The sequence below is a fragment of the Limulus polyphemus genome, unplaced genomic scaffold (genome assembly GCF_000517525.1).
Source record: "Limulus polyphemus unplaced genomic scaffold, Limulus_polyphemus-2.1.2 Scaffold2462, whole genome shotgun sequence".
NCBI lineage: Eukaryota > Metazoa > Arthropoda > Merostomata > Xiphosura > Limulidae > Limulus > Limulus polyphemus.
Window position 1 is genome coordinate 91,314 of NW_013668072.1, and position 12,148 is coordinate 103,461.

At 35.2% G+C, this 12,148-nt stretch overlaps 1 protein-coding gene across 1 annotated transcript in view; it reads right to left on the reverse strand.

Moving 5' to 3' along the window:
* Positions 1-6,454, reverse strand: part of LOC106467017 (homeobox protein six1b-like) — a 21,542-nt gene extending 15,088 nt beyond the window's left edge. The window contains exon 1 of the mRNA XM_013927326.2: positions 4,989-6,454. Within this exon, the coding sequence (XP_013782780.1) occupies positions 4,989-5,653 (665 nt within the window). The 5' untranslated portion in view covers positions 5,654-6,454. The remainder of the gene's footprint in view (positions 1-4,988) is intronic.
* Between the last annotated feature and the right edge of the window lie 5,694 nt (positions 6,455-12,148).

Genomic DNA, 12,148 nt, shown 5'->3' on the forward strand with positions numbered 1-12,148 from the left:
GTGTATAAACAGCAGGTAAAATGGCAAGGTGGTACCAGGTTTTATATATATGGACACAGTAGGAGTCTGTGACTTGTTGGCGATAAGTGTCAACAACAAACAAACAGCACACAGTCCACTTGTTCTAAAATAATATATTAAAACAAGTCAAACGTGTATACAAATGTTTATTACATTGTTGGTTATCACAGTTGATCCAAAACTTTAATAAATTGTCTTTTTTTTTCGTCAAAGTCCACACAGGCTGGTTCTTTCGTGTGTTTTTTCTTACTTTGAAGTTAATGCACAAAGTTATACAATTGGGTATCTATGCTCTGCCCTCCACGGGTATCGAAACCCGGTTTCTAGCGTTGTAAGTTCGCAGACATACAGCTGTGCCACTGGGGGCCAGACTGATTTAAATACTTTATAGCACAATTGACAAGACGAATTATGGTTAGCGTGCTGGGCTTTAGATCCAAAGGTCCATAGTTCAAGCCATGATATGTCGTTCAACACGTTCTGTACTTTAAACTGCTAGAGGCAATCCCATGCAGTGTCCGGTTAATAGGCAACAGGCGCTGTTTGTTGACTGATTACCATTTCTCTTGTCAACAGTTACAAATTAAGAATGGATTTGCATAATTCTTGGGGTTTCTGATCGTCCATTTGTCGCATAAAGTATCTTTCTATCTATATACAATTTTTTAAAGTATAGTTTAAAACACAGAAGAAATATACGTTCGCTTAACTCCATGTATAAATCTATCTCATGCCGTTAGTGAACATAGAGTTTTTACAAAACAATGCTGAAAAATCTAACTTAGTTGTGAGTCACTTCAAATTCACATATGTAAATTACTTCTAAACCACATTAGTTGTGAGTCACTTCAAATTCACATATATAAATTACTTCTAAACCACATTAGTTGTGAGTTACTTTTAAATCACACTATTTATATGAGTTACTTCAAACCACACTAGTTATATAAGTTAGTTTTAAATAACACTATTTATATGAATTACTGCAAATCACATGTTATGAGTTACTTGTAAATCACACGTTATGAGTTATTTGAAAATCACACAAGTTATTAATTATTTTTAAATCTCACTTAATAATTCTAAATCATAAGTACAGATGTTTTCAGCTTCAAATGTATAGGGCAATATAATGTATTTACATATAATTGTGTGATCGGGTAGGTCATAACTTTAGATTTTTTTCAGCTTCAAATGTATAGGGCAATATAATGTATTTACATATAATTGTGTGTTCGGGTAAGTCATATCTTTAGATGTTTTCACACAATTATATGTAAATACATTATATTGCCCTATACATTTGAAGCTGTTCGGGTAGGTCATATCTTTAGATGTTTTCACACACAAATACATTCATTGTTTATGAATTAACGCTCGCTTGTGTAAGTTAATTTTATCCTTACGTTTGATTTGTGTTATACGATCATGTAAAATAAGTACCTTCTATTTGACGTCACTGTTGTGGAAAAAAAATATCGCGAATATTTTGACCTTACCCACCTTCGTTTCTTTATTTCATAATAAAACTCGTGTATTTCTAAATGCATCAAATATCCTAACATATACCTAAAAAAAGATGTTTACAATTAAGTGTAAAAGCAAAGTTATCCAATTAAATGTTTACTTGCTAACTGATAACAGATAGGTGTATTTCATTATTATTATTTATTTATTTTTGCGGATTATTGTTTATTTTCAAAATTTTCGAGCAAAGCTACACAGAGAGTTATTTGTCTGCACATATCTGTCTCAAACCGTTACTCTTATAACGCACTCACGAGTCCAAAGTGCTAAGTGCGTTGTGGCGACAATGGGACACGAACCACAGTTGTGCGAAGTGGCAACCAGGGAACTCAAAACACTAGGCCATATTCTACTCTTACTACAGATTCTATCATGATTACATACTAAACTTCAAATCTCATCCATCTTTTTAAAAACTGTGTCTGATGTAACTACTAACACCAGGTGTTTCCTTGTCGAAACTGTTTGATATTCTTGTCATTTTTTCACATCTGAATGTTGAGGTGGGGTAGATTCATTCTACAGATAATATCGAAGTTATAATCTGTTCTCACTTCGCTCGGAGTGATGATAGTTTGACTCCTCGAAAACGTGTCAAACACACTACCAAATAAGATGTAAAAAGTGATAGACGTAGGAAACGTGTTAACCGAAAATAGGCTAAATGACGTATTGGTAAAAGGCGTTACCTCATCGGTTTGTCTTATAAATACCAATTTGAAACTATGGAACGTTTTCACTTATAACATTTCAGGAACAATCTTGATAATGTTTTTACGTCGAACTGTAAAATTCGTAACGTTATTTACCCTTCAAAAAGCAGACTTATAGTCAGAAGGTGTTTGCAAAACAGAAGTGAAAAAACACAAAAAATTATGCTTTACAGGTATACATCTATATATACAGGGTAGACTAAAACAACTTTACTATTATTTGAAGATTTAAATCACGTCACCTTCCCAATACTATATATATATATATATATACATATCTACATATGAAAATATATCTGGTAAAACCAATTCAGACCAAAAGGATTATAACACTTTCATTTTTACCAGACTGGCTCTAGAATGTGTTAGGGATTTTGGGCTTCCGGCAAATGTTATACATATCGTACTATCCCTAGTTTACGCCCTCCGGGGCGTTGCAAACTGCAAAAGGGGAGGGTGCTAATTATAGTACTTGTGCAGTTTCGGATTCTATTTTTCACGTGTGATTTGTTGATTTGTTGTGTGTGTATTTGTTTTTTAAAATCAAAATTACAGTAATAAAAGTGGATTATAGTTGGTTTTGAAGTTAAGCACAAAGCTACACAATGGACTATCTGTGTTTTCCCCGCCACGGGTATCGAAACCCGGTTTTTTGTGTTGTAAGTCCTCAGACATGCCGCTGTGCCACTAAGGGTCATGGATTACAGTAGAGGATTATATGTTGGGTTACTATTACCGGAAACGGGCGTTAATTAGGGGCAATACGGTACACACTGATGTCCAAAAGTCAAGGAATAAATCCTTCTTTTACTAAACTGTCTCTAAAAAGTGTCTGAGATTTTGGGCTATCGACAAGTGTTATACATATACACTAATGTCCAATAGTCATGCAGCAAATTGTTAGTGCTCAACAAATAGTTTGTTCCTGAACTTTTGGGGATCTGGTAGTCCAGAATCTCGGACACGTTCTAGAGACAATCTAGTAAATGAAGAATTTGCTCCATGACTTTTGGACATTAGTGTATAAATACGTGTGTGATTCTTATGGTATCTATATTTCTACTTACCTACCCTTCTGTATATTCACAGAGATATATTACCTATCCTTCTGTATATTCACAGAGATGTATTACCTATCCTTCTGTATATTCACAGAGATATATTACCTATCCTTCTGTATATTCACAGAGATATATTACCTATCCTTCTGTATATTCACAGAGATATATTACCTATCCTTCTGTATATTCACAGAGATATATTACCTATCCTTCTGTATATTCACAGAGATATATTACCTATCCTTCTGTATATTCACAGAGATATATTACCTATCCTTCTGTATATTCACAGAGATATATTACCTATCCTTCTGTATATTCACAGAGATATATTACCTATCCTTCTGTATATTCACAGAGATGTATTACCTATCCTTCTGTATATTCACAGAGATATATTACCTATCTTTCTGTATATTCACAGAGATATAGTTGTGAAAGTCGCACAGTATACTACTCTCTTAGGAGTTGTTACTTTAATTCTCAGTTTTAGTACTGTGTTAGGTGTGACAGTTATTAGAAGAGGGAATGTCAGTACATTCTTTAAAAACAAAACAGTTATTCAAAACTTCAAATGATATATATTCTATCACGTGTCACTAAAGTAATTTTTAAATGTTAGTATAGTGACGGTCATGTGTCAATAGAGTAACTATCACAAGTCAGTAGAGTAACTGTCATATGTTACTAGAGTAACTGTCACGTATCACTAGAGTAATTATCACATATTAATAAACTGTCATGTGTCAGTAGAGTAACTATCACAAGTCAGTAGAGTAACTGTCACGTGCTACTAAACTAACTGTCATGTGTCAAGAAAGTGTCATATGTCAGTAATCTATCACGTGTCAGAACAGTAATCGTCACGTGCCAGCTGACAAGTATTTGTGCTTGAGACGCTCCAGTACACTACAGTCGCGTGCTAGAAGTTTTGACGGTTATTTCATGTATCTGGGATGTTATTATTGTTTTTATCTGTTATCCTAATTTTAAGTCTGATGCTATAGAGTGGATTCACGGATTATTTTAATACAGTTTCACATTGTTTTCAAGATTAGAATACATTGGACTCTTAAGCAACGATCTGCTCATGCGCACTTTAGTTGCTAGTGGATGACAAGTTAAAAAAAAACCCATCTCTTCGTAACGAAGAATTTCCGAGATATTTTTTGCTGAGAGCTATATCTGTTCACAAGTGATTAACACAAACTTATTCATTTATGCCTCAGACCTGAAAACAAAATTAGCTTTTATATAAAAAAACAACAACAACAACACGAACTAATATGAGAAATAAAAAGTGTTTCTTTGTCCTTATATTGCGCTTTACATTTAACTATATCTTTTTTATCATTTAACATTTTTTTATTCGGCGTGGCACGTGTTTTATTGACGAGTATAAACAAATACTAGTTGTGTTTAACATCAGCAACTAACAGTGTAGCTTTGTACTAGAAAACCTATTACGCAATTGCCTGTGGCTGAAAGTTCGCCCTCGTCCTTACACTCGTATAACAGTTTTACTGGCTGGCGTTAAAGATGATGAATTTGTCCTTGAGGCTGGCTGGCTGGCTGTGTTTATGACCATTTTCCTTTTACAAATATGCACCTATGCTGTAAATGTGTTCATTGCAGTGTTAAAAGACAAACAGGGAAATCGCCATACCTGTCTTTTGCTTCAGCCGCTCTGTCCCTCTGTCTTCTGTTTTTGAACCAGTTGCTAACCTGGGTAGTGGTCAGTCCAGTCGCATCAGCTAGTTCGCGCTTTTCACGCGGAGAAGGGTAAGGATTGTGCGAGTACCAGTCGCGGAGCACGTTCCGTGACTTTTCCTTGAAGCAGTAACTAGTTTCCTCCCCGTCCCAGATCGTTCGAGGTAGCGGGAACTTCCGACGGATTCTGTACTTGCCGACCGCACCCAGAGGTCGGCCGCGGATCCTCTCGGCTTCGGTGTAATGAGCTTGGAGCCAGAGCCCCTGTAGTTTGGAGTGTGATGCCGGCGAGAAGTTGTGGCTCTCCAGGATCCGATACAGTTCTTTGAAGTTGCCTCGGTGAAAGGCGACCAAGGCTTTGGCTTTTAGCACGCTCTCGTTTTTTTGAAGATGTTCGCAGGCCGGTAGTGACCAGAGGAACCGGCCAAGCCTCTCCATGTTACCGGACTGTTGAAGCACCTCACAGACACAAGCTACCTGTTCTTGCGTGAATCCGAACGACGGAAGCATAGGGCTGGGAGAAGAAGGATTGACGTTTGGGCATGAAGTTTGAGCCAACATGGTGGGGAGTACGGAATGGTGGAGGCCAGCCACACTGTCGTTCATATGGCCTACAATCATGGGTTCTGCTTGCTTTGTGGGGCTAACCCAGAATGGTAAAAGTATGGTAACGTCGGAACTAATCTACAGAGAAGACAAGTTTCTCGTTCTCGAGGAGCCTTTAAGTCTGGCGCATGGACTCCGTCAGCTGAGCAAAACCAAGATGAATCCTCAAAGCATCTACTAGTCGTCTGGGCCAAACGTGTCTCCGCTGGCAGCATCAACTCTTGAAAACAAGCCACCACCCTCCGTGTGTGTGATTCATGTTGATATTATCATTAACTAGAGGCCAGTAACGACCGTTTTCATGTTTGTGATTGGCTCTCGCTGAAGTTCCTCCGCCTAGTCAAGAGCGGAGTGCTGACGTTGCTGTGGTAACTACGTCAATCAACCTTGCACACTCCTCCTTTCCCGATTCAGCTCAAGAGCAATCAGCACCCGTGAGCAAGGGCGAGCGCGCCTCGCTGGCTCACACCGACGCAGACAAACAAGAAGGCAAATTGAATCACAGGTCATTATTGAACCTTGTCACCTAATTTCGTGTCTCCAGAGGGCAACAGTGACCAAGTGTTGAAACCAGTAACTAGGAGACGGTCTTAATGAAAATGTATAAACATAAGAGTTGTTATGGTAACGTTGATTGCTTCTACAAATGACAAACGCACATGGCAAAGTCATAAGGAGGAACTACTTGGCGGTGAGCCCATGCATAATATTATAATTGTATCATGTTTTAACAGCTGGTAAAGACTTGCTTTCCAAGGATGTTTAGGGTTAGGTGTTTAAGAGAACATGTAGTCTCCGTGCCAGATACACTGTATTGTTAAATTACTTCCAGTTGAACAATAAATATTTAAAATACAAATAACATAAGTCGTACTGAACAAAGTAGCATTACAACAACATACATACAAATAATGATAGAAATATACAAGGCTCAAATATGTCCAGTCAAATATATGATTTTTTTTTTCATTTATCTAATGCTTACTGAAGTAAAGTATATCTATTAAACAATAGTAACATTGTGTTACTCGATCAGAAGCTGTAACTAATTCATAATTTTCCCGGTTGTTTACACACGAGAAGACGAAACTAGGATGTAATTTAAGTAAACATGGTATGACGTAAAAGACGAAAAGTATGCATATATGTGTGTATATATATATATATATACAGTATAAAATATAATAATAGCTTGAATGGATACAAAGATTGTTTAGATTTGCAAATTACAATATGGAACTAAAGGATATCAAACTAAGCCTAAAATGTACCCTGGGTTCTGTGTGTCTTGGTGATTAACCATTAATGCGGTGTGAGGGCGAAGGTCAAATCCCACTATTCGAACAGGAGCCTCCTCTCTTATCTTTGTTAAGCCCAAAAAATTAGGGACGGCAATGTGCAGATAGCTCTTATAAATTAGGGACGGCAATGTATATATAGCTCTTTTAAATTAGGGACGGCAATGTATATATAGCTCTTTTAAATTAGGGACGGCAATATGTAGATAGCTCTTTTAAGTTAGGGACGGCAATGTATAGATAGCTCTTATAAATTAGGGACGACAATGTATAGATAGCTCTTTTAAATGAGGGACGGCAATGTGCAGATAGCTATTTTAAATTAGAGACGGAAATGTGTAGATAGCTATTTTAAATTAGGGACGGAAATGTGTAGATAGCTATTTTAAATGAGGGACGGAAATGAGTAGATAGCTATTTTAAATTAGGGACGGAAATGTGTAGATAGCTCTTTTAAATGAGGGACGGAAATGTGTAGATAGCTATTTTAAATTAGGGACGGAAATGTGTAGATAGCTCTTTTGTGGTTTTGTATGAAATTGTGGAACATTTACCCAACATTATGTCTTGATCTATAGTTATATTTATTTCAGTTATATTTATATGCATGTCTCCCAACTTTAATTTAGTGATAAAATATATCATTTTAAAGAGGGAAATACGACCGATTCTTTGGAACAAACTAAGAGTGTTAACAAACGATCTGTTTCATCGAACAAGACGCGAAACACTGAATTATGTTAACAGGTTTAATAACGTTTATTTCCGGTAAATTTATAACCAACAAAGGCAAATCATTTCAATAGTAGGGGTGGTTCAATAGAGTTTTGTTAACGTAATTTTCGGATACTGTGTGTTATAGGAAATTTTTATACGTATCACCCTTAACATACTAACACATTGGTGAAAGAAACAAGAATCTTTCTTGAGCAAATACGAAATCAGTCAACTAAACGTTTCTGTTATGCGCGTATAAACGCGTCCCGTGTATGAAGTGCACGCGTAGGTAGCACATGTGTCCATGTAAAAGACCTGTGTTCTAGAGTACGATGCAAGATCCATGAGTGATACTGGGTGTAACTAAATTTCTACACATTTACTGTAGCTATAACAACACGTACTCAGCTGAACGGGTTAATGAGCAGGTAGGGGTCAGAGGTATAATGACTGTTTGAACTTTTTTAACCTAAAACTGTTAAAAATAAACTGCCCTACCTTGTACACGTTAAAATGGAATTTGCTTCTGCAGCCCAAAACATGATATATCTAAATATCCTAGGATAGTACCTTACCTACATAATGTATAGTGACGTATATGTTTTGGGGCAAGAATGTGACTAATGCTTAATATGTCCATTATTGTCGTTACTTCGTTTTTATTACACTATTTTTATTTATTTGTTTTGTTGTTTTAACCCGTTAATTTAGTTAATTCCGAAAAGCGACGTGTATTCGTGTTGTATTAACACATAAATTTATTTCTTTTAACCTTACAGTTTTTGATATATATTCACGTTGTTGTTTTAACGCATGAATTTATTCCTTCTTAACTCTTTATGTTTTGTACAATTACGTTATTGTTTTAACCCGTTAATTTAGTTAATTCCGAAAAGCGACGTGTATTCGTGTTGTATTAACACATAAATTTATTTCTTTTAACCTTACAGTTTTTGATATATTTTCACGTTGTTGTTTTAACGCATGAATTTATTCCTTCTTAACTCTTTAAGTTTTGTACAATTACGTTATTGTTTTAACACGTTAATTTATCTCTTTTTAACACTGCTGTTCTTGTATGTACTTATGTTATTGTTTTAACACTTGAATTTATTCCTATTAATTTTAGTTTTTGTATATTCTCGTTACTGCTTTAACACATGAGTTTATTTATTATTTAATTGTAAGTTTTATAGATTCGAATTGTTTCTCTTTAACGCGATAATTTATTACTTTTATCTCAGCAGTTTCTGTGTATTTATGTTGTTGTTATAACGCGTAATTTTATTTCATTTGACTCACAATTTTCGTATGTTTATGTTATTTCTTTTAACTCAACAGTTTTTATGTAATTATGTTAGTGTTATAACACGTAATTTTTTTTAACTTACAGTTTTTATATATTAACATTGCTGTTTTAGCGCAAAACTACTCAATGGGCTGTCTACGTTCTGTCCACTGCGGTTAATCTAATCCCTGATTTTAATCTGGTAAGATCGTAAACTTACCGCTTACTCGCCATGGGAGAGTTTTTTTGTATATCGACATTGTTGTTTTAACACTTAAATTTATTTCTTTTAACTCTTTACTATATGTATATAGTTGTTTTAACACACGAATTCAGTTTTCTAGCTATGTAGTTTATTGTTTATTCACTTTGTTGTTTTAACGCACGTAATACAAAACCAGTGGAACAGAAGAGTTTAATGCCTATTGGACATGATATCTTACAACCGATTTGTTTTATTTGAGAACGTACAGATATGTATGGCTGGCTATAGGTTCATGAACAGGGAGAGAGAGAAATCAGTGTGATAGAGACTTTGAGCATCGAAAAATGGGAGGAATCTCGTGACTAGTGTACAACAATAATTTTTTATCAAATGAAGTTTCGATAAATCAGGGAAACTCGGTAATAGATTCTGAACTTAACATGAAACGTGGCTGTTTAGTAGATTCTGAAGTTGACATAAAACGTGGCTGTTTTATAGATTCTGAAGTTAACATGAAACGTGACTGTTTAATAGATTCTGAAGTTAACATGAAACGTGGCTGTTTAATAGATTCTGAAGTTAACATGAAACGTGACTGTTTAATAGATTCTGAAGTTAACATGAAACGTGGCTGTTTAATAGATTCTGAATTTAACATGAAACGTGACTGTTTAATAGATTCTGAATTTAACATGAAACGTGTCTGTTTATTAGATTCTGAACTTAACATGAAACGTGGCTGTTTACTATCGGAAAAAAGGCTTCGCTTTTGACCCTGAATATTTCAGTTGTTAATTTAAATTTCACTTTATGAAATTATACTCTGGGGATATACAAGTTACACCAGTTTGTTATATAGAAGCACAGCAGTAAGTCTTGAAGTCTTATAACACTAAAAATCGTGTTTCGATACCCGTCGTAAGCACAGCACAGATAGCTGATTTTTTAACTTTGTGCTAAACAGCAAACAAAAAGTACCACATTTACTACCTACTATCTTCTTAGTTAATAATTTTATACGGTACAATATGATATAGTCTTGTTGACTTAGTAAGACTCGAACCTGGACAAACCAGTTGTTTACAATTTAACTTTTGGTCCTCTCTTTTCTTGCCACCTAATGGCTCAACGGTAAAGCTGAAGTCTTATAACGCTAAAATCCATGTTTCCAAATCTGTGGTGGGCACAGCACAGATAGCCCACTGTGTAGCTTTGTGCTTAACAGCTAAGTTTCCATCTGCCTCTAGCCCAGATTAATGATTAACTACATTAATAACATTAAAATGAAGCAAACGAAAGAATATTTATATTAATTATTTCAATTTAAACAGGTTATCAGCTGTGATTTTTTGTGCTGGTCTATTTGGAATTGCCTTCTCCTGTAAGTTTGAAATTATATGTACTAATTTCGATATCAGATTTACAGAATCTCATTGTTAGAAGTCCTCAAAAAGAGAAAATATTAAAAAAGCTACCTTACTAACAAAATTCTTTAATTTCTTTACATAACTGCTTGAAAGAAAACTATTTTGCATGCACTTGAAATGGTTCGTACCTAATGCACTATTATATTGTATTGATATCCATCTACCCGACATCTTCCATCCACATTATTATATATAATTGAATACCTTTGAAACACATGTATGCTCTTATTGGCTAATATATCCTTGAAACACACATATGCCCTTACTGACTGATATAAACCTGTGTGGTAGTTCAACATCTTATATTTCTAAGGGCAGAACCCGATATTTTTTGCATGCCAACTGAGCTAAAGGGTTAATCCTCTAGCAACTATAGTATGGTACCTTTTAACTAATCAAACTACCTAAATACTACGTTTTCCCCCTTTTAAAAAACAGCCTGTCCTCGAGTCTAATTTCAGATACCACTATTTCCAAATTGAACTTGTAACTTGGAATACTGCGTGTAAGCCAAACGAATGCTCTGAATACTCAACTGAAGAGTTAATCCTCTAACAACTTTTTTGCATAGCAATTTTCAATTATTTTAAACTACTGTAGAAATATCTGAGTATGATTACTACTTTATTACCAGACATTAATTAACTAAGTAGCATATATCCTACGTTTCAGCCGCTAATGTGCTACAGTATTCACGGAAGTATATGTGTTGACAGGAGCCAGAATTTGATGTTGGGCCATCTATCTAGAAGGACTATCGTCCTATCCAGACTCTACATAACAGCGCATGAGTAAACAATGACATAGACACACAATCTTTACCCCATGGCTTAAAGCGGTACTCACCATCAGATTATCTGTGTTTATATATATATATATATTTCTCTGTCCCACATTTCGATCATTGTCAACTTTTCTTGTAATGCCACAAACAGCCATTTAACGATAGAAAAAATTCACAGGTTTAATTAAAGGCCAGTAAAGGAGTCATAACAGAAAATTAGTACAGGCAATCAGTAATCTGGTACAATCAGCAATCCGGCACTAATTTCGGTAAGAAAAATTTCAAATACAGTAAAGCAAGATACGCGCTATTAGGTAAATACTTTAGTCTAGTTTGAAAGTTTTTTTCCAATATTTTCTTTGATTAAAACTTAAAGAAAACGAGGTTTTCTTTAAGTTGGCTGGCCGCTCCGATTTAGTGGCGCTGTTTGCAGTATCAACAAACTGGAGTCAGCTGTAAACACAGGCAAGCTTTTCCTGTTTGATTTTTAACATTTGTTATTGTAAGAAGGTCATTTTTAGCCCCAATCATGGCTTCAATGAATAATAGAAGTGCTTCTTGTGATGTAAAGCGCAAACACCGAACATTGTCCATAGCTAGCAGAAAAGGTTGAACTCTTGAAAAAACTTGACAGTGGCGTGTCTGTGAGAAGTTTATGTTAATTATTCAGTGTTGGGTCTTCGACAGTTTATGACATAAAAAAACAGAAAGAAAAGTTACTTAAATTTTGTGTTGACAGTGAGTCGAAAAAACAGATGTTTAAAAGGAAAACAATAAAACCTGGTAAAAAT